General features: G+C 40.7%; 1 protein-coding gene across 35 annotated transcripts in view; it reads left to right on the top strand.

Moving 5' to 3' along the window:
• Positions 1 to 25,564, top strand: part of NRXN1 (neurexin 1) — a 724,516-nt gene that overhangs the window by 645,786 nt on the left and 53,166 nt on the right. For 2 of the 35 annotated variants that reach the window (XM_030035113.1, XM_030035114.1), the window contains exon 1: positions 23,095 to 23,176. The exons of 32 other annotated variants lie outside the window; for them this stretch is intronic. In XM_030035113.1, coding sequence (XP_029890973.1) covers positions 23,144 to 23,176 — 33 coding nt within the window. In that variant the 5' untranslated portion in view covers positions 23,095 to 23,143. Of the gene's footprint in view, positions 1 to 23,094; positions 23,177 to 24,090; positions 24,154 to 25,564 lie in introns of those variants that run through there. One more of the 35 variants, XM_030035112.1, reaches the window with a different exon arrangement.

Consider the following 25,564-nt stretch of genomic DNA (forward strand, 5'->3'; position numbering starts at 1 on the left):
CTGCTGTTATGATGCGTCAAAAATGGCCTATCAGGATTGATTTGTTTACATTGAACCACAGCATCTGAAATTTCCCCACGTATTTCTGTCCTCATCTGCCCAGGTCTGAAGCCCTTGGCTTTGGAAATGAAGCCGCGTGAGACGAGGTGTTAGGGAGTGGGAGGGAAGAGTCCTACAGACCCTGTAGCTCTTCCTGGCTTCTGCTGATGCTTTTACTAATACAAGGAGAGTTCTGGAGATGAAAAGCAGGGCAGGATGTGTCTGGAGATTAAAATTCTCTTTGAGCGCTGAAAACAACTCTTGTTCCCTGTTGTCCTGCAGTGGCCTAGACCCAAAGTTATCCTTCAGCTTGGTGCTGACTCCTGCAGTTGCAGCAGTGAGGTTGTTTCCTGTTGTTTCCAGAAAAGGACGAAACGTCAGCCCTTCTCCGTGTATCAGTAGTCCAGGCATTGATTTGTTCCTGGTTCTTCTGCAGCAAGTCCCTATCTTTTTAGGTGATGTAACCAAAACATGAATAATAGGAGAAGTACTTCAAGATAAATGCTATTAAAAACTAGGCACAACCCTTGTAGCATTGCCATAATGATAACTTCTTTACTGTTTTTTTTTTTATTGTTTTTTTTAATCTGTCTTTTGGTATCTGCAACTTAGAGTTCACATTGTCAGGTTTTACTCTGCAGACCCCAAAGCTAGAAATTTAGCTTTCTAAAAATTGAAATGAGATTGTGATATATGCATTTGCGAAGGCTGGAGTTTAGAGAACAGTGCCAGATACCATAAGACCTGAAGGTCTTACAATGAAAATTGGCCACACGTGTATGTGCTAGAAAAGATTAGAACAATGGTTTCACAGGACTGTCGCTATAACATTTTATTAATACACTAATAAACCTAAACTTTGGAAATGGCGGGTACTTTCATCTAGAATAATTATTGTAATAGAAGACTTCCTGGGTCATTTTTATTGCTCTCCTGTGGGGCTGAAGCTGTTCTGGTATAATGGAGTTTGCATATTCAAGATATTTTAAGACCTATGAGAAGGTCATCTGTTAATAACAAACGGTGAGTCTGAACAGCTCCGCTAGGCTCTGTTTTATAGCTTGTCTTTGGACATAAATGTAAGCTCCAAAAGAATAATAATGCCCAAGCCAGTAAATAATATATCAGTCATCCTTGCTAATCTAGAAAAACTGTGCACGCTAGTTAAGCCTGTAGATATTAACTCCCTTCATTGTCTGAACAGAGACCTTTCTAAATCATTTGCCTCATATAACAGATTATGAATCAATTGCTGTGAATTGGGGAGTTCTGGTGACTTCCATTTTATTAGATTTAATCTTTCTCCTGTCATGGGTGTTCCAGGGAACCGGGTCTCTTCGTTATGGCGCCCTGTTGATGGCAGAGATGTATTCCCTTGCAGGAAAGCTTCTCCTGCAAGCTGTAAATTGAAGTTGAGAACTAAATTTATTCCTTCTAATACCTCATGCTGAATGGCCGAACTTCAAACTAGTCCCATAGCATCAACTTTGCTGTTAGTTTGACAATGTTGCATTTCCAGTATTTATCTGAACCGCATAGTTTAGTGCAAAGTATCGCAACTGTTTTCTGTAGATACTGTGCTTTAAATAATACTTCTTCTATTCACATATTTTATTAGCTATCAAGTAGTTTGTATGCCAATTGGTGTTTTGAGGTTTGCCCAACGTGTTTTATGGTTGTATTGTACTGGGTTTGAGTGTTTATACCTTGCTGATGCTCCATCTTTTACGTAAGCCTGGCAATGTAGTGTATATATATATATCATTCAAGATGTGATATTTGATTTTATTTCGTTTTTCTGGGCTATCATTTTCAAACACCACCAAAAATTGCCTTGATTTTGTCAAAGAAGAGTGCATTTGAGTAATAATCAGAACAAGGAAAGAGAAAAACCTGAATTTAGCAACCCCCAGGCATTTGAACAGCTTCACCTAATCATTTTTGCCCTTTCAATAATGCCTTACACTTTTTGCAGATGGCAGTGAAGTCCAGTGAGCTTACATACGGAGGAGACTGCAGTAACTTTGCAGGGTTTTTCCCCTTCTTTTTCTGCCTGGACAGGTTTGGGGTTGTCATCCGGTTTTGTCCAAAGAGCAGATGTCCTTATCTTTACAGTACAAAATGCAGATGAGAAATCAACATTTTTTTTGATGTGGCTGGCTCAGTTCAATGTATATTTGTCTTAATGGTTGTAGACACTGAAAGTGCTTTGATATGAGAGGTTGCAAAGAACCATCCTGTCAGTAGTTACAAGTGGGATCGTGACTCAAGCCTGATTTCCAGCGCCTCCTACTCCTGTTTTCTGGAAAGCAGGTACTCTCAGGCTCACATGGGACCAGCCTCTGTCTCTCTGCTGAATTGCAGTGCTGTAAATGGGAGTAGCCGTGTGCGTAGGCATCTGGAATAAAACTACATCGGTAAAAATGCAAGCAGAAATTTCGGTCGGTTTCCTTAGTTATGTTGGGAGAAAAACTTGCCATTGAAAATCCTTTTATGTATTTTAGCCACTTCACAAGAGACTTGTGAAGGCTTTTTTTTATTATTTCCCTTCTTTGACTTTTATTATATATTTCTGCTTTCAGGATCAAGCATTTCTCCTGCCTATGTGGCCTCTCTTTGACAAGTCTGTTCTTCTAACCAGCTGTGTCAGGCTTCAGAGATGCTTTTAGAAACACCTGTCCTGTGGTATAGAGGCTTGACAGTCATTCAATTTATATCCTTTACTAGTTAAACTCATGAGATTCAAGTCTAGGGTCAAAGCCAAAGTGTTCCTTAATTTTTTTCTAGCATTGCTGCCAACCAATCTTAAAATAGAAACTTTCTCCCAGAGTATTAATATTAGTGCACAGAGAGGCGTGCTAATTGTGCAGAAAGATAAAACACGAACCTTTCAACTTGCCTTACCATCTTTCTCCTGTCCCCAGCTGCTAAACCTTTTCATTTCTGTGCATCTTTAGCTCTTCACAGTTACTCCCCATTGGACCCATAACAGTGCACCGTACTTCTCCTAAGTGCTAGCTCCTACCCCAATGGATAAACCCAACTGATGAATGACCTTGTCTCTGCCTCTCAAATAGTTTCTTTTTGTCCCACATGTATGAGAAGAGTTACTTTCACAGCACACAGGACTTAAGAGTATTTTTGCCTAGTAATACATAACAAAAGTCCCCCTTAAAGGAAAGCATCCTTGTTCCCAACCAGTAATGAGATTTTGAGTTCTGGAGATACCAAAGAGATGGCTCTCGGGAGCAAAGCCATTACTGTGCTGATGCCATCACTAGGTCAGCAGGTGAGCAAAGCTTCCCTGTAGCCCATCCACATGAACCACTAGCCACGAGATCCGTAGTCCCACAAGCAGTGCCAGAGTGCAGATGTTCTCCCTTGCCAATCATCCACAAAGGAAAGACCTCACTTTAGAGTTTCCTGTCCCTCAACTGGGAAAGAGATGTCATTTTTATGCCTCTGTGTCAATGAGGCTTGAAAGGCCTTGGGAACACGTAAAATAAAATCCATTTGGGATTTTGAGGTTTGTTTGTTTTTCTTTTCTCTTCAAATAGCCTGGGGCTAGTATTCTCTGCGATCCCTTAAATAGTAACCACATAGGTTCAGTTTTAGCCTCCACATGAAGTAAGTGGGATGGAAGCAGGATTATTTGAGCAGGAAGTTTTTTCAAGTAAACTTAGAGAAAACAGTACTTTCCACTTTTTTAACTGAGAGGAGAAGGTGGTTGAAGTTTGGGAAAATTGTTACTGGCCAGAAATGCTTCGCTCCTGTTCTCTATTTAGACGAGAAGGAGCACTATATCACAGATGGATTTCTTGCGATTGTCTTCCCATTATAAAATAATGCAATAAAATAACACTGAAAATGAAACAGAAAATGAAAAAGATGAGAATGTATAAGGAAAAGGGCTCTTAATGTTTAATAGCTACCACTAAAGTCCCTAATTCAGGCTACCAGTTCTTACGCTTCTGTAAGTAAGATGAGGTGTCAAACATTATTTAAAGCGTATGTGCTGTGAGATTGGACTACGCATTGTGTTTCACGATTGATAAAGTATTGTTCCTAAATAAATCTTGCAATTCTAGCTGCAGTGACACAAATAATAGAACATGAAGGTGAGAAAGAAAATGGCCAATTTGAGTGATACAAAAAGAAGCTATGCTTCATTTGGTCTTAGAAAATAAGGCACAGTACAGATATGATTGCCTTTCTTGAACAGTTGTATAGGATTGCTACTATATAAAGCTCTCCCTGCTTACGTTTTCGGAGTGACTCAGTGATTTGTGTATGTTGTGCGGTGCATTTTTCAGTTTTGAGAGACATGTTAAGGTAATGGTTCTGTAAAATTTTAAATGTCGGAACTGTATAGCACATTTTGTCATCAGATTCTGATTTGTTCGTAAATTATGTATTCATGTGTAAGGGTAGCAAAACCAGGCAGAACACTGATCCTGAGAAAGAACGCAGCTCACAGAAGGACTTGTCATTTTATTTTTGTGTCTAATGGTCTATTTTTAAAACCTAAGCTTCCAGCACCAGACACTTAGGAGAAATTCATTCTTCTATCTTTGAAAATAATATCAGCCTAAGTTACACCTCCTAGACCTCTCATACCCATTAGCATTTGTACTCTCTGATGATGTTTATACTTCAAGATTATTTTCAACCTTCAGCCTAATGAAAGAAAAAGTATGCTTGTTTCTTTATAGCAAATATGTAAGTGGCCAACAGATTAAAAATTACATTTACAGAGAAAATGTAGCCTGACTTCATAAGAAAGTCAGATTGACAAATACCATTGGCTTCTTGTGTTCATTTCAAGTTGGATTTAGCTAATGCCTGTGTGGTTGTAATCTCTGTGAGGTTACTTTATTACTTAGAACACATGTTTTGAAGTGGCAGTCAAAAGGATGAGGGCTTGGGGTTAAAAGACTTTGAGACATAATAATTCTTAATCAAAATCTCATTTGGAAAAAAATGGCACCTGGATTCAGTAAAGCAGTAAAGCACCATGACTCTTCCAGGGAGTACAGCAGCCTGTCTTGACAGTGATTTATGTTCTTTTTTGCCTACCGTGCCCAAGTATATTATCTAGGTTGACGTGCATATGTACATATATCAAGTGAGGTCTCAGCACCTGCTACAGTCCCCTTACTGAATTTATCTTTGTCGATACCTCTGAATATTGGCAGAGAACGAAGGACACAGTCCCTTGACACATATCAGCCAGATATAGCACGACGTGATTTCGGCACAAGCTGGTCATATATTTAGACTCCACGGCAGAAGTAATTAAGAGTGGTATTTGATTGTCATCTGGCCTTGCAGTTGTTCTTGCCCTGAGAGTCTGGCGACTTGTAATCTTACAGGTCAACAAGCAACCACCTAGCTTCCATATTCTTTGACATTTCAGGGGCTATTTCTGTGTAGACATGAAGCAAGCACTCTGTGGGAAAAATATTACAATAATAGACGTGACTCTTGAAATCTTGTCAAGTGCAGAATAATTTAGATTGTTCTGCAAATCCTATGCATACATTTTCCTAAACTAAAAACATGCTGCACTATTTGAAAAATACCTAGCCTGAGTATTACGGCCTTAAGCATTACAAAAAGGTCACTATATAATTTACAAGAAAATTATAACCTTCCAATAGGTTTTGAACCATCCTGTAAAATTTAATACAAATACAGCATTCCGGCTTGGAGTTTTCTGGGGCACCACTGAAACAAAACAAAAAAGATTTACAAATTAAATTTGGTAGAATAATGTTTATATAATCTTTGGATATCACTACGACTGTAGTAGATAGGATTTCTTCATAGAAGTTATTTGTGCACTAGTTTGTCTTTTCTTAATCTCTTCCTTCCCTTCTACCCTCAATGCATAGGCTATTTTTTCTATACGGAGCTTTATTATCTTTTTTACTTGCATTCAAGTAAGTGTTGCTTAAACTCCTAAGCGGACTCTTTAAAATTATTTCGTTTACTTTTGTAAACAGCAATATATGACAAGCCAATGCAGATCCTGTTAAAACTTGCTAAAAACCATGCAAGCTCACAGCATGCTTTAAGGGACATAGGGCAAGAGCCATAGGGGCCTCCAACATCTAAAAATGGGTTTTAGAGAGAATGTGGGTGATTAAAATTTTTTTTTTTTTTTTTAAAGTAGTCCAGAGCTCCTCTACTTGGCAAAAGTTTCTGGGAACCTAAATTAATTCTGCTTTGAAATTTGGGCAGCCGAGTTCTCTAGGTACCTTAGCTTAGGGTTTTCCCCATTGAACCAGACATGAAGTTAAGCTGCATCTGAGTCGTTTCAACGATTCTCTGCAGCAGAGGCTGTTTTTTCTGGGTTGTGTCTCAACCTCCTGTCACTGAAGAGTTACTCAGAATTTCTTCCTGATGGTACAATGTAGCTTTGTAACTTCATTGAATTTGCTGAATTTACATGCAAGTAGTCAGATTCCAGCCCTGTGACTGTGCACCAGAAATAGGAGATTTCACACAGACCTTACTCTCTGCCTTATTCAGTGGAATCATCAAGTTATTGTCATCTAATTATTACATGGAACATTTAATGGGATTTGTGCTGTAATTATGAATTTGACCAGGACACATTAAGGAAAAATCTTAGTCTTTCATCAAGTGAATGGATCATATTTCAGAAGATGGGTGAGGTTATTTTCGGGAGTAATGCACAGAAGTGAAGAGTTCAGCCTTGATTTATGAAATGTACAAGGCACATTATAAAGCAAATTTGAAGGGCAGTATCCTAAAGTGATGAGGACATCTGGGAGAGGTTCAGCAGTGAAAGAAGCGGCGACATAAATCACAAATGGGCTGTTCTTTGGTTGAAGATGTATATTAGTGGGAAGGCTATGAAATTTGCATTTGATTCTGGTTCAGGCTGAAGTAGCTCAGTGCCAGACTTCAGATCACAAGCATACTTCTGCGATCGTCTTTTGCACTATACTCTGCCACACAGCGAATGCCCCCAAAGCAGTGTTTTGGGAAGCAGAGCTGTATATACATCCGTGCTTACAGTGTTGAAGGTGCAGATCGTTTTAAAACAGTGAAGAGGACTGACTCCATTAGAACATCCTTCAAATTTCAGAAACAGAAGTGAGCTGCAACAGTTTAAAAGTAAAGCATTTTTTATCAGCGTAAATGTATTATTTGGAGAAAAATATAAGTTACAAAGAACATATGTAAGTAAATAAGCCAATTTACTCAGGATTTTAGTGACTTTTTTATGCTGAAGCAATCTATTGTCTGAAGCTTCTCTTCTTTGGAAGAATTGCAGGTTAGGAGCTACAGAGATGATAGAAAATACTTTAAAAGAAGATATTTGATGGTTTTGCATTATCCACTGATTAAACAATATGTAGCATGTCCATTTTCCTCTGATTACTTAAAACCCACTCTAGAAATGCGGGGGCGGGGGGGGTGTGTATCTGGGACTGATTTTGAAACAGACGTTTCTCGAAGTTTCAAATCCCCGAGCTTCTGCTATGAAGAGGTGGGTGAACGCATTAAAAATGTATTTAGCAAATACAACCAAATGTACTTGAAGACACAGTCAGCTGTGCATAACATTGTCTCTCTGTGATGGCGCTCTGGCTAGATAAGAGTTTTGTTGTTTGCAGTGGAAAAGACAAAGATGAGAAATGTTAGTTTGCACACTAGGGATAAAAAAAACCCCAACAAACAGATGAGGTAATGTTTTGCAAGAGTTTGAAAAGCAAAGGGACGTGAGGAAATAAAAAGCTTTAGTAGCATATTATATCTGACATTGTTGTCTTTCTCTGTGTTCACTCTCACCCACACAACAGATCGTTTCTTAATTTTTCCATATGTGTTTCCTTTGTATTTTTCATTAATCGTCCTATTTTCCACAATTAATTGCATACTTCTAGATTTGTTCCTCTGCTGAAAAATTCTGGTTGATTACTCTCTGCATCTTTCCTCCCTTTTATTTAGCCTATTTAATCATTATTATTTTTCCCCCTCAAAACCTATTGCCTGTATTTTTTTGCTGAAGAAACAGCATTTCTCAAGTTGCCATTTCTCACTGAACTTTAGCAGCATCCTTGCATCTGCTAATTCCTCATGGCTCTGTTGTCCTCTTGCAGTAATAACAGCCTTATTTTTTCCTTCCTGGGAACACTGAGGTGACTGATATCGGCAGTGAAACTTTCAGGAAAAAGTTTCTAAGTCCAGTATATGAAGAAATGGGGTGCTCCTGTCAAGTAGCTGTCTTTTTGAATGGACTTTTATATGGTGCACGCAAGCGTGGGCGCAGAAGGAGGCTTTATTGCTTCGTGCAGAACGTGTGTCTCATGAGCAAGTCCGTATCGGCAACCTAACAGTGAAATCTATGCTGGTCCCAACGGATGTCTCAGTTCACCTGGTGCTAATCCAGTCATGCAGGCAAAGACTCCAGTCTAGTTAGGTTGTTGATTTGGTGAGCCCTTCTGTGATCACCAGGAAAGGGGAGAAAAGACCTCAGAGAGGCTTGATGAGTAGTTTTCATCTGAAAGCACATTTATATGGAACCTGACCTATTTTGTATTTGTCCATATATTTCTGCTTTCAGTGGATATTTAATCTGCAGTGGCAATTTGCCAAAAATTACGTAAACTCCTTGTTTTTTTCTTTCCTTTGTTTTTATTTCTTTTAGCCTGTTAAAAAAAAAATATTAAGAAAGGGAGAAAGGGGTCGAGAACAGAGGAGTCTAAAAGCTTTTGAGTGAAAGCAAACATAAAATATTAACTTATTTAAAAGAATCACAGACAAGGTCATCCTTTGTCTCGCTGTAAAGTTAGGGCTTTATATTAGTTTTCTTGTGATTTAGTCACCTGTCAAAGAGGAACAAGATTTGCTTAGAGTTTTTGTTTTGGGGAGGTGCTTTTTGTTTATTAAAAAAAAAAACCAAAAAACAACCCTCAAGGCTTCTAATTAGGAGAGAAGAAAAGGCATCAGGTACCAGTTCTTGTTGATGCTATAGGCGGAATGACATGTCTCAGGTTTGGGATGAGTCGGCTAATTTTAGACTATTGAGTCACCACTCAGTCGCAGCACTGGACTACCATGAAATAAAAATACAGTGTTGTCTTTACGAAGCAAGATGTAGTCATAGCCTGTGAGAAAAGTGCTTTCTTCTTTGTAGCAAAGAATGTGTTACACGCGTCAAATTTCAACACTGAGAATATAATTGGTTGAGGTACATATTTCTTGGGTTTCAGCTGTAAAAGTGTTCATAAGAAGCCACCACTTGTAAGAGGAAAAGATGCATGATCATAGCCATCTGTGCCACTATAAAACTACTTTTCTTTTGCTTCTTAGGCTGAGATAAGCCTATTTTGAAGGCTCTGGAGATAAGAATTTCTTTGGAGACCAAAGCAGAAGGTGGGAACGTGAGGAGAGTGATGTTAGTTTCAAGATGTTTAACCACACATACATTTACGAGCTACATACCTTCTCAAATAGCTCATCTTACTCCTCAGGAGCTTACTGTTTAACAGCAGCTTCTTGTATCACACTTTTCCTATGGTCCAGCTATCAGAGAGTTTTGCTGTTTCGTTTGTGAATGTTGTGTGCAGCGCTTTTAAAAGAACATTATTTTGCAGCAGAAGTTACAGGCTTTCATGTACTAAACCAACAGTAGTGTGTATTTATATAGCCCTTTCCTAACAGAAGATTTCTGAATGTTAAGAAGGGCACGATCACTTTATCATATGATGGGCTTTATCTTCATAACCTGTCCTTGTCAGACGATAAATGATCTAGGAATGATCATCTTGTGCTTGAAAGGTCAAAACTCCCACAAATGTATGAGGTCATGATCCTTAGTGCTGTCTCATTCATTGAGCTCGATGAAATTATGGGAAGAAGTTTTCTGACCAAAGTGGGCTGCACCACTGCCTCATCTTACTGCGGGTCTTGTCCTGAGGGAAACTGCTGAATATCTCCAGAGCTTCTTGACTGAGTTGCATGGTCCTTGAGCTCAGCGTTCCTAGGGCCATGGGGTCGACTGGTCAAGTTATCTCCTCTAAAGGTACCTGGGCAGTGATGGTCTTTAAAAAGCAGAAACGGTTCCCCTGGAGGCAAGAAGAGAAAGGAAAATGCTTGGCAAATACTTATACTTACAAAAGCAAAACCCCTTCCTCAGAAGTTGCTTTTCTGGCTCTTTGTGTGAGCACATGTTTCAGTCATCTGTATGTAGTGATTTGCCAGTAGGCTTTTAGCCACAGTACATTCTGTTAGGAAAGGCTCTGGGAGATATAAAATTTCTGTGTTTTCTAAACAATTAATTGGAATAGGAAGCAGTTTTTATTATTTCTTTGCTGCTTTTCTTGGGATTGGAGAGATGAGGAGAGGCTGGCAAACACTACACAGACAGATCTAAGAAACCGTAAACTGTTTTTTTACGATCAGTAGCTTTTTTTTTTTTTAAATTTCATCCTTCAGTTCCCTGCTTGTTTCTAGTTACTAAATCCCACAAAAAAGACATATCATTATCTTATCCTCTGCTCCACCATTTCAGATGTTTAGAGCCCTTGATAAATTAGCAGACTGGTTATTCAGAAAAATAAAATTACATTTCTGGATTGGATTTATGATTATTATGCAAATGTAACTGCCATATTCTGTGCAGAAAACACATTTGAAAGCCTGAAAATAGCAATAATCCTGTTCAGGAGCTACTCCAGTTAATACTTTCCTATATAGAATTGAGTATTCATTAATAACTTCTGGATTGTTATTAGAATTGTTTTATTGTAACATGTAATTTTCTTGAACTGACTACATCTTTCTCAAAATGGTTTTAATTACAGAAATAAATGACAGAGCTTAGAGGAGATGCTTATACAACAGTGCAGTCGTTTTCTGTGTGCCAACTGGAAATTCATTCTTAACAGATGGAATTCACCAGTCTGCAAAGAATGAACACGAGGCCTTAAAACTTTACTTAATTTGTCTGATAAAGTATGAATGTAATGTCATACATGTTATTTCTTCTTGGCTTCTGCACTATTAATCAATTACTCTGTTACAGCTGCAGAAAAAACAGAGAGTTGTTCATTTTACTGAGGATGTATTTTGCTATTAGGATCAATTTTGTATTTCAACAAGACATGCCACTGTGGGTCAGAATAAAGGTATGGCTCAAAATATTTCCATTTCCCTACAGGGACTGTGACATTTATCCTTCTTCCGTCTCGTGGTGTGGGCAGTACTATTGCAGATTACCTTGGCCTCTTGTTCCTCTCTTCTTTTTTGTTATCATTCCGCCTGACCCTGTTCTTGTAGCTCTTGTTGCCTTTATAAATCAGTAGGTATGACCTTCTTCCAAATTCTGATTCAGGATAAAGGCTGTAGATAGCCATAAGGGAAGCCAGGACTTTCAACGCAACCTACCAGGAATAGAAAACCAATATTTTGCTCCTAGTTGATGAGCCAGTTGATTGCAAGTCTTGCTTCTTCCTTGAGACTCACTAACTTTAATGAGCAGCAGTAAAAATGTAGCCCAGGAGTAGCTCAAAAAGTGGAGGGGCACTGATTAGGCATGACGTAAGGAAAGGAGGCATCGTCAATATGGAGAAAATGAGGGTATCAAGTTGAATGACCCCGCGAACTGGGGTAGGAGCAGAGGGATGAATTCATTAGTATGGAGTGCAAAATCACACACTTAAGAATAACAAGATATTCAGCTACAAGTTAATTGCTCATCAGTTAGAACTGAATAAGGAGTAAAAGCGTACGATGTGCTAAACGACAACAGGATGAGCAAGCTGGAGTGTTGTGGCCATGGAAAAGGCAATTGTACTGCTGGCCCGTATGGAGGGAGAGGGAAATGGCAGAGATCCTATCCTACCAGAGAAAAAAAAAGGGTATAGGTCTGCCAGCCAGTCACCCCAGCTTTACTGGGGCACTTGCAGCACACCAGTACTCTGCATCCACTGGAAATGTGCGTGTCTTTATCCCAGTGTACTTCAAAAACCCATGACAGTAAGGTAGTTACTGTAGAGCATAAGAACTGCTGTGAGTTCACATCCTTGCTCATCTGATGTGATCTTCTTCACGTTTCCATCCTCTAAAAGAATGTGGAGTGTTTTAACACAGCGAAACGATGACTAGAAGTGAAAATAAATTAGTCAGAGAGGGGAGAGGACTATTTATGCCAAAGGATTGAAGTGGCATGAGAGAAAACAGAGATAAACTGGCCACGGATAAACTTAGGGTGGGAATAAAAAGAGGGTATCAAGAGAGCAGTGTTTCAGTAGGAATAACAGTCAAAAGTGAACTGGTGTGACCAGTTGATACAAAGGTCATGTACCGGTGATGATAAGGGGCTAGCCCTGTTGAACCAGGAGGTCTCCTCCAGCTCTGCCTTTCTTGTAGGGTCACTCTGGGAGGAAGGGGCTTAGGGAGGTCGCTGGTCCAACCTCGCCTGCTCAGTGGGAATGGTCCTACTGAGAGCTGGATCCAAACAAGAATGACCTCGCATGGCATCTGGCAAAAAATAGCTAAAGAAGATTTTACAAAGAAATAAATGTTAGGCCAGTAAGCAAGACCCAGAGATTTTTTCCAACCAAATTTTGGTTCCTAGTGGCACTCTTGACTTTGAAGGGCTGTTTAAGCCTTTTCTTTCGATTTCTGACACCAGAAACCTCTCAGTCATGTGTTCTTGTTAGACCCTAAGCTCCGCAGAGCTGACACTGTGCTTGTATTTTGCACTAGTTAAATATTTAGAAATAATTTCATAAATGAAATAAATTGGATCACCAGTCATAGATGCCAAGGCAAAATAAGTTGAATGTGAAAATTATATCAGTTATAAGCATAGTGACTTTTTATTATATACATACACAAGCATCTGCATCTGTATCCTGTATTTTTTTTTTTTAAGTCTGCTTCAATCCTGCCATGTCTTACTCATTTATGCATTTGCTACAGCAATATTTTGTTAAATATTGAAAAGTTTGTGATTTAAACCTGACTGTGATTTGAGTTGTAAATAATTCTTATGGACCTGAAGGCTTAAATTTAACATTAGGCTGGTTTTATTTATTTTTATTGTTTGAACTTTGCAGTAAGACCAAGCAAGGATATACTTAGTTCATTAACAATAAATGAGGAAGTAGTGCAGCTATGCTGTCAAGGAAATGAAAGAGCATAGAAAAATACGTTCAGGAGGACTATTTTAATTAATGTTTTTACTCTGCATTGTCCTACTTTTTATTCTGTAGTCTTCTTTAAAGCACAGAAAACAATTTTGATAGAGAAAGAATAATTATCCTGGCTGCTTTCAATTAAATAAATATACACTTCTAGAATGCCAAGTAAAATTCAATGATATTGTTTTAAAAAAAAAAAATAGAGGGGGGAGGTCTGAGCAGATGAACTGTCTAGTTTTGTAATCTGCGAATATATGAATATTGTGGCCGAAAGTATGTTCCTGCTTCTTTGTTGTTAGAGTTTAGGTGCTAAATCCACTTCTACAGTGGCATAAAGAAGGGCACTCTAATGGAGCCTGGAGACCACCTGGCTTGCTGCCTGAGGATGCTGCTGGTCCAGCATAGTTGTGCTGCGGCTTCTCTTCACAAGGCTTAGGCAAAGAAACCTAAACCTGGCGGGGAGCCCTGAGGGGGGATAATGTCCTCCTTCCCTTCCCTTCCCTTCTTTGTGCGAAAAACCCTTCCTGTGGCCAAGGAGCTCTCCCTGGCACAGGAGAAGATGCCACCTCCAGCAGCCCAAGCGTGCCTGACCTCCGGGGCTTAGCCGGGGCAAAGCAGCCGTGAATTTTACTGCAAAGAAAAGAAGAAAAAACAGATTTGCATTTCGCTTGTTTTGATTCCACTACTTAAAACTAATCTCGGGGAGCTTTTTTTATTTTCTTGAAAGCTGCTTTGTACTGACTAGCCCTTGGTATTTGTCAAATTCTTTGTTTTCTCCACGTATTCCCTGCTGGCCTACTCAGAAGCTAGTTAAATTATGAGGATTATTCAGAGCTGCACTGGATAATAAAATGCTCTATTGATTAGTAGACTTCTAATTACTTGTCTCTTAGCATGAAAGAGAAATAAGAAGATTTGATAGTAAACAAAGCAGAAAACAAATAGGGTGTTTCCAACATGTAGGGGTATACATGCTTGTGTGTGGCCTTGTACATGAGTATTGTAATTTCCATTTTATCATCATGGGCTTATTTGACTGCTTACAGAGCCGTGACCTGCACAAGCAGACTGTTAGACAGATAATCAGCCAAAAAATACCACTCCTTAATTTTTTTCTGCAATACCTTGCGTATGCACTGGAAGAATAACATCATGATGAGCAATATGTTTTTGATTTTTCATGTCTTGTCCTAATGACATCAAAGTTATGGCTAATTTGTGTTTTAACTAGGTATGTACCGATAGAAATGAATATAAATAACGTGTCAGAGTTTTAGCTTGAAAAACAGTGAACACCAGTAGGTAGTGAAACCCTTCCACTTGCATTACATACCTCCATGCTGGTTCAACGTGTCAAATTACCTCTGGTCTTCCCTCAAAACAATGCATAGTATGTATTCCACCTTCAAAGCAGTTTCTCTAATAGTGCTCATCTTCAAGATGTGTGTGGAATTTTTAAGGATGCAGATCTACAAGCCTACAAGCCTTGCCCAGGAGGAGGGTACCACTGACATCCTCTCCTCCTTCCTTAGCGCCAAATGGTAAGGTGATGGCAAGACTGCTCGCGAGAGGAGTTCTCACTTGTCCTTGTAGGTGACTCTGCTTCCCAAAGAGGTACGAAAGCAGGGGACAGACTTCGGGATGTTTTGAAAAATAAGGGTTGAAATCCTGGCAGAATTGCTGTTGATTTCAGAAGGACCAGGGTTTCTCACCAGCCCTCTAATGCCTCTTCCATGATCCACAAAAGTCTTTCCATGAATTTCTATGCACTCTGCATGCCTGTCTTATTTTTCTTTTCTAATATCTTTCTTTAAATGCTATGAACTTCAAACAAAAAACAACCAATACCCCCCAACAACAACTCTGTATAGTTCTTGCCCATGGCAAAATGGCTGAGCCAAAGCAGTAATTTAATTAAAGTGTGAAAATCATGTAATTCTCATGAAGTATTGAAATTCCTTTTTTGTTGGGGATTTTTTGTTTTGTTTTGTTTTGTTAGAGCTGTCCAAGTATCAAGGGCTCAGTTTCCTATTCGGTTTATACCCTTTTAGAGAATATGAGTTTCTCATTCAGAAATGAAGCAGTTCCCATTGCTTTTAATTTTGCCTGTGGGTTGATTTAACTGTGGTGTAGTTTGCATGGCTCTTCTAGTTTGCCTGGTTTTCCTCCATGGTAAAAATCCTTTCCTTTTAAACCTGGCTGCTGGCAGAGAGGTAGGTGAGCAGCCCTGTGCTTTGTAGATGCAAGCAGTCTTGTCAGCCCATCAGTCTCCTCATCTCCTGTCACCTGGAGGTTGATGTCAGAGCAAGATATTCTCCACTAAATGTGAATTCCTTCATTAGTTTTGTGGTCTTCCTCTAGGCCTGTAATTAGAGCCCTCCTGATAACCAGCACACAACTGCACCCATTAATTAGCTCTTCATTTGAAGGTTTCTCTCTCGGTGTTTCCATCCTTGTCAGCTTACAGGAGGCTCAGCTACCTTCAGCTGCTGCTTGAATCCGTTATCCACATCAATCATCCTTCCCATAAAAACCCAACACGCAGGCTCAAGGAAGCCCTTAGCATTGCCGCGGTCACAGGAAAGCCACCCTATTTTCACACAGGGAAGCACGGTGCTGGGTGAGCAGCCAACATTACGTTATGTGTGCTTTTGTGGGTGTCTGTGTAGTTATTGAATAGCTGCTATATTTTTCCACGGAGCATAGAAAAGAGACATGGCCCAGGCTCTGCTGTTTACCTGACAGAACAGTCAAAACAGGTTTCTGATTAAAGAGGCAGCAGTAGACACCCAGTCTCTGCGGGCTTCTCCACATTAGGGGATAATGGAACCGTTTACTAACAGCCAAAGAAATTATTTATTAGGATATGAAACCTTTAATTTAGAAGGAAGGTTTCACATTCTTATTTTTTTTTTCCTTATACTCCCACTCTGCAAAATGTAGCAAGGCCAAAAATTAATGCATTTGCACATCTATTTCTAAGCTATGTGGGTGTCTCTGAAAAGGTATGATTTTGAAGTAGAACAAATAATATACTCGTAGCAATTTTCTTTGAACCAACAAGGTTTTAGAAACCCGAAGATCCAGATCAATCAAACCCAGTATATTACATTCTCTGCTCTGTTAGGTTTAGATTTAAACTGTTTTATAAATGTTGAAACTTCAACAAGAATTCCCCAGCTGCTAAAAATGGCTCTGATGGAGCAGGGCAAAGTCACACCTGGGGAAAATACGCTGGAAGCCAAGACTTGACCTTTCTTTCTGCTCCCCTAACTACCTGGTACAACAGGTTTGCATCTTACGGTATGCGTTTCATCATCCTGTATACATCTTGATGTAGGCAGTTGCCCCTGTTATCTATACAGGAGGCTGACACAAGGGAGTAAAGTCTTTCCTGACCCTGCCAAAGCTGATGAGAGAATCACTTTGAATCTAATCATTTGTGAAATACACAGTCATATTGAAACATTTAAGTGTTAAATGTTGACAAAGGTATGAAATGGTATAAATAGGTTTATTGTTTACAGAATACCCTCATCTGCAGTTGCTCCCAGTTTATTTATTTGTACACACACAGATGTGCATTATGTACCCAGAAGGAAAGAACACAAAAGACTTTTTTCTTTATTTTGCTTGTTCTTATTTGGGGGAAGAAAACGTGATCTGTGACATGCTGAAGAGCACAGAGCGAGATGCAGATGTGGGGCTCTCTCTCCTGTGTGTGTCCCCCCGACTTCTGTTTTCACCCCATTACAACTTCTTGTGCATCTTCTGGAAAATGCACCTTGTTGTTGTGCCTCTGCAGGCACTGGAGCTCTTTCTCCCCTCTCCTTTAGATCCTGATGCTGTTTGCAGGAGGAGAAAACTTTTATTCAATTTAGAAGTTTGCTTCTACCTCAGCCACGCCGAGCTTGACCCTGTTCCCCAGGTTCATCCAAATGCTGGGGCTCATCTACCCTGCTGAGGCTCATCTACCCTGCTGAGCCTCTGGAGATAATTCAGGTTCCCTAATAAACCCGGGGCCTGAACTGACATCCACTGAAATGAGAATAGTACCTGTAAAATCACTGTGTGTTAGTTTAAAATAACAAAGCAAAAAGATTCGGTCCATCGTTGTTCTGTGCTCGCTTTGCCCCATACAAAAGAAGCAGGTGGGCCCACAGGAATCCCCTGTGGGGATTTAGGACTAGTTTATTTAGGACTTTATGACCTGTACAGAGGTGCTGCTGGTGCAGAAATCAAGGCAGATGTCTTTACGAGTCTTTTAGACAGCAGACAGTCAGGTACAAGTTAAGGCAACCTTAATACTTCCTACACTGAAACAGGGGGGCAAAATCCCTTCTCCTAGCCAGCAGACAATAGCAAGGGTGAATACTTTCTGCGTGTCACACCTGGTATCTTTGTGTAGCTATAGGGGTGAAATGGATCCTTGTGAATAATTGGACATTGTCATTCTAGATTATTTTTAATTAGCAAAGCATGAGCATGATACCTCCAAAATTTCAGAACGCTGCTCTGAGTTTGTCTCATCTGATCTTTCTTTTTTTTTTTTTTCCACTGAAGGGTATCATACACTGTTTCTTTGTATCTGCTTTTTGTAGATAGGGTCAGTCTAGGAGCACAATTTCTTCCTCTTTCTTCTACAGGTGTTCAGCTTTAAACATATTTCCACCAATGTTTAATTTTGCCATTTCAAGAATGCTAAGGTTTCCAGTTGTTTACTTTTAATTACCCTTGGAAAAATTTCAATACAAGTAGCTGACTTCTTCCCCCTTCCTACATCTGTATCTATGTATCTTCCCATGTAATTTGTCCCCTCCACCCTAGAAAAAGCAATGAGTAGTACTTACGACTAAACCACATAAGTGTGAGCAATCAGGTAGTGTTAATATTTGCAAGGGTAAGAAATGTAATTTATGGAGACAACTGAGACACAATAAATGTGCCCTATGTAATTAGCATAATAGCAGCATGTCATCAGGTTTTCCCTGTGTATTATTACGACTGTGTTGATTAACCAGGTGTAGAAAGATTTGGAAAGACCAGAAAAAAGGTAGGCAATAATAAATAGGAGGTCATAGGAAGCAGACAATGAAAATATTTGTGTGTCCGGCAAAAAGAGTATATTTCGTCTGTTTCTTGGCAGTACGGGCTTTGGGACTAAAGTCTGATGGCAGCTGTTAGTTCCAAACAGGTAGGATTGATCTAAATTATGGTTTCCTGAAAGGCCAATTTTTTCCGGTGACAGTTTTTCTGCTTCCATTTGCTTAAAGAAGGAGGAGGATCTTGACCTTTCGAGCAGCGGAAGGCAGTCCTCTTAAAGATTTTCATCACTGTCGAGCTTGTTTTCCTACAATCCATGGGAACAGAGGTATCTGCAAGCTGGCCTGACGGGCGCAGTTTGGCTGACAGCGTGATGGGAAAGTTCAGACCTCCGGGAAGGAGATTACAGACTTCCTGCCAGAAGGGGGTAATTTTGTCACAGGTGCGGAGTACACAAAGTGTTGCAGAGATGACAGAAAGTGTTGACACTGACATTTATTTCCCAGAGTTCAGTAGTTTAGCAGAGTGGAGTCTTGCAGAAGTCTCCAGGGGGAAAGCGAAGAAGATGTCACGTTGACAACATCCCAAATTCTGTCCCAGTTCTCCTGTGAAAAGAGTAAGGGTACCTCCTCAATGCCAGCTCTCTCTGGATAGGAATGAATTTGCGTATGAGTAATTATGAAATTAAAACTCACTGGAGACTGCAAACCCACATACACCTAAAAGTTGTTAAATACATTTCCCAAGGACAGTACTGGGGGGGTTGCAGGTGGCTGGGCATCAGCAGAGGCCAACCTGAGCATAAGAGATATGTGACTCTCAAGCTGAAATGCCCATTTAAGCCCCAAGGACACGTAGAAGTTTCTATTTAAAACTCACATAACTTTCACGTTCATTAAGAGCATTAGAAGTGGTGGGTAATGTATTTCAGCCTGTGAAGTAGCTATCTAGGACTGTAGCTATGTGTGCACATGGACACGTGTATACGCACTTATTGGTAAACTCCTGGAAACTATCAGGTGCTTTTGGGTTTGCTTTTGGGTTTTCATCACACAAGGTTTAAGTATGTTATTTGTTCATGCAGAAATTAATTATATATAAAAGGTCTCACTCTGACCTCAAACTGCTTAATTTGTGCCTGCCCTTAGGTTGAAGTGTAAGAACTTAAGGCTTCTACCTCTGCCTGAATTGTAGGTGCAATTTTTTTTTTGGATAAAATGGTATCTGCTATTAGAAAAAAAAAAAAAAAAATTGGGGACCTTTTTGCTCTTGGGTAGATCTTTTTCCTAGATAAATTACAATAATTTTAACTGCCTGTTCTGTGCAGTAGCGAGGATTTTAATGATGATATGCCTGTACAGTTCTTGTCTAGTTAATGAAATATGTAGCATATTTAGATTTAAATCAAATCTTGAGTTTGGCTGCTTCTGTTCTCGGTTGTGTATGTTGGATTTTATGTCATTTTTTGTGTAGGTTTTTCAAGCATAACGCTGTTTCTGCATTTTAGCAACTACATAGATTTGTCTTTGTGATATTTTCCGCCATGTCCCTTGCTATGAAATACATGCTATACTACTCATTTCCTATCCCTCACTGCATCAATAAGCAGGTTTTTAAGCGGTATTTTGTATATATTTGGCAAAATAGATACATTCAGCAAAACTCTCATGTACAGCTTAAGAGTGTGTACTCAAGCAAATTCAGGTTCATCGCTTTTTTGCATTTAGTGTTATTTTTTGTATATTTGGCCTTGATTCAACAAAGCTCTCAGGAATTTACTTAAATGTAAACTCACGGGTACTTAAGTGTAAAGGCAGGTGTGTTTGTAACTGCTTTGCCCTGCTAAGCCTGTAATGCTTACAGTGTCTTCACATCCTTTGGGTAAAATCTATCCTAACCACATTGTCTATTGTATCTCCATATCACACCACAGCACGTCACACGTGATACAGGTACAGCTGCATCTCCATAAAAAGCAAAAAAACCCCAAACTTCGTTAGATGGAGGGATATTCTCCAACAGAAGGAATTCTATTACAAGCTGGTTTTTGCTGGGCACCCAGAATCTGTGCATTATACCTTTCTGACCTAGCGCAGCTCACAGCAAGCTGCACTCTGCAGCATTTCTGCTGGCACTCCAAGGCCAGGCTTCCCAAATAGCATCCCATCCTTACAGACATCTGCTCAGCACTTGAGAGGAGTCAGGATCTGCCACCCTTCCTTTATACCATTGCTGTTATTGCTACGTTAGTCCCCGGAATAACAGCACATGGGACATACGACAGTCCATTACTGTTAATGGTGTTATTGTAGAATCACACTACTGAAAAATACTGCCTCAAGCAAAATATTATAGATAATTTAGTCCTGTCTCTCAGGAAGGCGCATGCTGGGGTAATGAAAGTTTGACTTAGTGAATGTGAAAGGACCCCATTGTTTGGACCGCTTGAAATGGTATTTAATATTCTCATTTAGATAATTTTCTTAAAGAAAATGGGAGCGGTTTTCTTACTTGTTTTGTCCCCCAGATGAACTCCTTTCATTGAGGACACGGCCCCAACAGGGGTTATTGTCAGGCAGCCCAGGGAAACCGATGCTGATGCCAGAAGGGCGGTCAGAGCACAGCTGCAAGCCATCAGCATCGCCCTTCCTGTCTTCCACCCTGGTCCCTGAGAAGGGATGGGCAAAAAAGGCTGGAAGGTTTGACCATTGCCACCCTGCAGCAAAACACTGCACAAGCAACCACGTTAATTATGGCCCGATGGTGTTCTCTGCCATCTTCGCAAAGGGGAAAGGTGCAGAGTCAAGATCTTGGGATTTCTAGGGTGCTCCTCAGAGGGCCAGGAGTTGCTCTGAGTGGAAATGCTGAGAGATTTACAACTGTGGGACCTATCAAAATACCATGTCCAGCTCCAGGGGACTTTTTAATTTTGCTGGCCCACACTAGAAGAAAGCAAACTTAGAAAACAATGTGTAGAACAAGTGAGTATAGTGCTTTCTGCGCCATCCGCTTGCACATTGTCTTGAAGGTTGCCAGTCTCAGGGTCAAGAGTCAGGCTCTGCCACAGAGCAGGTGTAAGAGACTCAGGGCAATGACTTTTCTCTAATTAGCACCACATTGCACTGAGAGACATTTAACAAAGAGTAACGCCACTTCCGACAAGCCACATGGCATTTCTTTCAGCATTAACTATCTTTGTTGTGACAGAATTGCAGCCAAATGAAGAACGTATGTAGACAGCACCCATGTCCATTAAGCAGCCTTGCTGCTATCTAGCTGGGTTGTTATTCCTCAGTTCATCGGGAAAGGAAAACTGCCGACACCTATTACGTGTGCTTCTAATTTAATAACTGAATATTAAAAATCCAGGCACTACTATGCAGGTCTACCAAATATACTCAGCCACACACCTTAGGGTCGAACCTAGCTCTGTGTTTAGAGGAGGGAGACGTTTTTCATACAGAGGAGAGCTTGACAATCCATTTTAATTTATTTTCCATGATGCAGTCTATCAAGACGCGGCATTAGCTTTGTTTTACCGCCACGTGATTTGGCCATTAGCAGTAACGTACACGTGGTTTATCAAATGGTGTGGCAAGTTCAAAATGCCTTTAGAAACACGCAACATACGCTGCCACTAAAATGGATGCCTGAGGGTAAGGCATGTCAGGGCAACCTTATCTTCTCTGAGCTCCTGTTAGGGGAACTGCAAAGTTAATTTCACCCGACTTTTTTGGATCTCACCCGTCTTTTTCCTTAGCATAGACATCCATTATTCAAAGTAGTTTTGAGGGCTTCTGGAAAAGCGCTACAGAAGAGTAAGGTGGGCGCTTGGTAACTTTTAACTCTTGCAACCGTTGGGATTTGCTGAAACTGTTAAGGAAAAGAAAAAAAAAGGGGGGGGGATTCTCACTGGGACAAATTGGAACTAAAATTGTATTGTTTTAAAGGGTATCTGTTGACTAGACATTACGGTTGGATTTCTGGGGGTTTGTGGACTACCTTGCCCAAACCGTTTTCGCGGGTTGAGGTTACCCCCAGCACCTGGCTCTCCTCGCAGCGCCGGGCCATCGGCCTGCTCCTCGCCGGTGATTGATGATGGCGGATGTCCGGTACCGACCGGCTTTCCCTAGGGCGGCCCAAACGCGCCTTGTCGCTTCCCGCACCGTGCCCCCGCTCGAGGTGCTTTGTGCGGGGGGGGGGGGGGACGGACACACTGCAGTATTTGGGGGGAGGGATTCCGAAATGAAGACGAACACCTCCATTTTGTGGGGTTGGAGGGGGGGGAGCGGGCTCTGGCTTATCACTTCACCTCAGTAAAGCGACGGGAGACAACACCCCCCCCCCCCCCCCCCCGCTCCCCCCTCCTCCCGCCATTTTCCTCCCGCCATCCTCCCTCCCGCCTTGCGCCAGCTCGGGGCGTGGAGGATCCGCTCTCTCCCTCCCCACAGCGGCGGGCGGGCGGCGTTCCGTTCCGCTCCGTTCCGCTCCGTTCCGCAGCGCGGCCCTCGGCGGCGGTTCACCACAGGCGGCCTCCCCCCGCTGCGCGCCGCCGGGCGCGGCCATTGGCTTGGCGGCGGCACGTGTCGGCGGGCGCCTTCTCCTTCTCCTTCTCCTCTCCTCCTCCCCGCCGCCATGTGTGGCGGGCACTGATAGGCCGGGCTGATGCGCAGGCCATTTATCATCCTCGTCTCCCGCGGAGGCAGGGAGCGCGGCTGTCACCAGTATTGATTTCAGAGGATGGACTAAATTTCCTAGGATTTCCATTAAGAATTAAGGGAGGGGAAGGGGGGGGGGAAGGGTGGGGGTGGTGAAAAGAGGAGGGAAAGAGAAAAAAAAAAAAAAAAGCTGTAAGCACGCAGGGTAGCCAGGCAGACATGGATATGAGATGGCACTGTGAAAACTCTCAGGTAGCTTCTTCTCTCACAGGCGAAGCACTGCAGCATGCAGGGTTTAAGATACCATTAGTCTGACAGCAAGGAGGAGAAAGAGGAGAAAAAAAAAAAAAAAAAAAGGCATTTGCACCGATTACTGAAAATGACTTTTTTTTTTTTTTTTTTTAAATTAGAATATGTCTCCTTGGGGATTGCATGTCATTAATAATAAGATCAAATTTCTGCACGATATCTGTTTTAAATATAGAAAAGCTTTTAAATTGTTCGATTTTTTGGTGGGCTTTTTTTTCTTTTCTGCTCCAAGAAAATAACGCTTTGGTACCCAGAGCATGGATGCTTCTGTTTTTTCTCTTCTGCTTTTTTAAACAATAGAGATGCTTTTTAGCATGTTTGCTACAAACGAGTATAAAGGAAAGGAAAATTGAGAAGAATCAAATAAAAGCATGAATAAAAACTGCTTCAAATAGTTGCCAGGCTGCTTTCTTTTTAATAATCTAGCAATTATTTTGCCTGAAATGATGCTTAAACCCTGACCATGCATGCTTTTCATTTTGGCTCAGAATATGCGTGTATGTGTGTGTGTACGTATGTGTGTATTTGTTTTGATTTGGTTTTTTTTCAGTGAGCATTTGCACAACTGGAATTCCTGTGAGTTATATGCATGTTTTGATAAGAAAAATTGCGTACAAATGAATGACTATATCTGATTGACTAATATTTCATGATATATGTAATGCAAAGTAGCTTCATTTTTAAATGAGTTCATTCTAATCTTTTGGGGGAGGGTAAATCGCTGCATGTTTATGATAATGAAAGTGTTTGTGTATTTCTTAAAGATGGATTGATTGTTCATTTGCTTGTTTCTAATACTGAAGAGCAAGGGGGGTTCATTTATTTATTTATTTATTTATAAATAACAAACCTCCAAGGCATCTAATTTAAAAGAGCATCGGTTACAAAGCTTTCCATATTACCTGAAAACAAGCAGAAAGGTATGTGTTTGTGTGAGAGCACTCAGCTCCTTCGGGGAGGTGCGTGATCTTTTCTCGCTCCTTATTCTCCCCGAGAAGAGTTAAAATGCCGTGGCACTGTCATGCCTGCGTGCACCATGGGAATTCCGCTGGCAAAACCAGAGCTGGCACCAGGTGGGACGGGTGTATCACGATAGCGAGCAAAGACAAAGGTGAAGATGAGGGTTGCCAAAAGAGGTACAGGGGCTTTTAAAGCGATGAAGCAGCAGTTTCTGTCTGTACATAAATGTCTAGTTTCCACCTGATTAGGTAGCAAGTAAAAGGGGAAAGCTTTTCTGATATGTTGTTTTCTTTCAAATGAATCGGGATAATAAAGTGGGGGCAACGGCTGTTCAGATTTATCCTGGTTTACAGGTTGTAACCATTGTGTTGAGAGGAGTTACCGTTTTGGGGGGCTTTTTTCATGATTGTGAAAAGGTTACCTGCTGAATTGGATCTGAGCTATCTTGGTGGGTTTTTTTACTGCGGTTGTGGGGCTGAGGATCAAACCTTTGCACCTTTGATGTACCTGGTATGTTGTGTAATCCTGTTTGCATTTGTTAGCTGGGCTTCCTCAGAGTTCTACCATTAAGCCTTTTTTTTTTTTTTTTTTTTTTGATTGTATACATTTAAATCTCTTAATATGCAATTCTATAAAGCAGTTCTTCTCTTATTGCTCTGGGCTAATCCGTACCTAGTTTTGCTCTTCCCATAGCGTCTTACCCACCCAAAAAATACGTTGGGTGGTTGTTAGTTTTCCCATGCCAAATGGTTCTGGCCTGTTGGTATCTTAGGCCACTATTCAAGCTCAGGCTGAAAACTTTGTGAATTGAGTTTGCCATTCCCAGCTCTGTTCCTAATAGTCTTCCACATCACCTAGGCATCATATATAATTTGACACAGCTGACAGCATCTACTTAGAAGAAGCTTAGGGCTGAGCCAGAGTGGAAATTGAATTGCCTCTCAACTCCCTAATATTAATGATCCTTCCAGGTCAGCACAGGAGTAATTGCCAGGGCAGCCTGAGGAATTGTCTATTAAACCTGCCTAGATGGTAGCTCACCTGTGGAGAGATGCATCCGGATAATGTCTACAAAATGAATTCCATTTGCTTAATATAAGGTCTGCTACAGTTACGAATATCTTAAAAGCCAACATGTGGTCTCAAGTTTAATATCAAATGATTTTTCTGGTATTTTAAGATTGATTGTAACTAAGGCTAGGCAGATTTCCCTTAGATGCATCTGAAAAAGAAATCCACACAAAAATCTGGTTGGTGGTTGTATCTTGAAGGGCAAGCCTATATTTCTGTAAAGGGATAGTTTGATCTAAAACCTTATGGCATAAAGCAAGAGAAGAAAAGTTCACGTTGTCCATGTTCTTTAGTCCTTGA

This window comes from Aquila chrysaetos, chromosome 13 (genome assembly GCF_900496995.4).
Source record: "Aquila chrysaetos chrysaetos chromosome 13, bAquChr1.4, whole genome shotgun sequence".
Lineage (NCBI taxonomy): Eukaryota > Metazoa > Chordata > Aves > Accipitriformes > Accipitridae > Aquila > Aquila chrysaetos.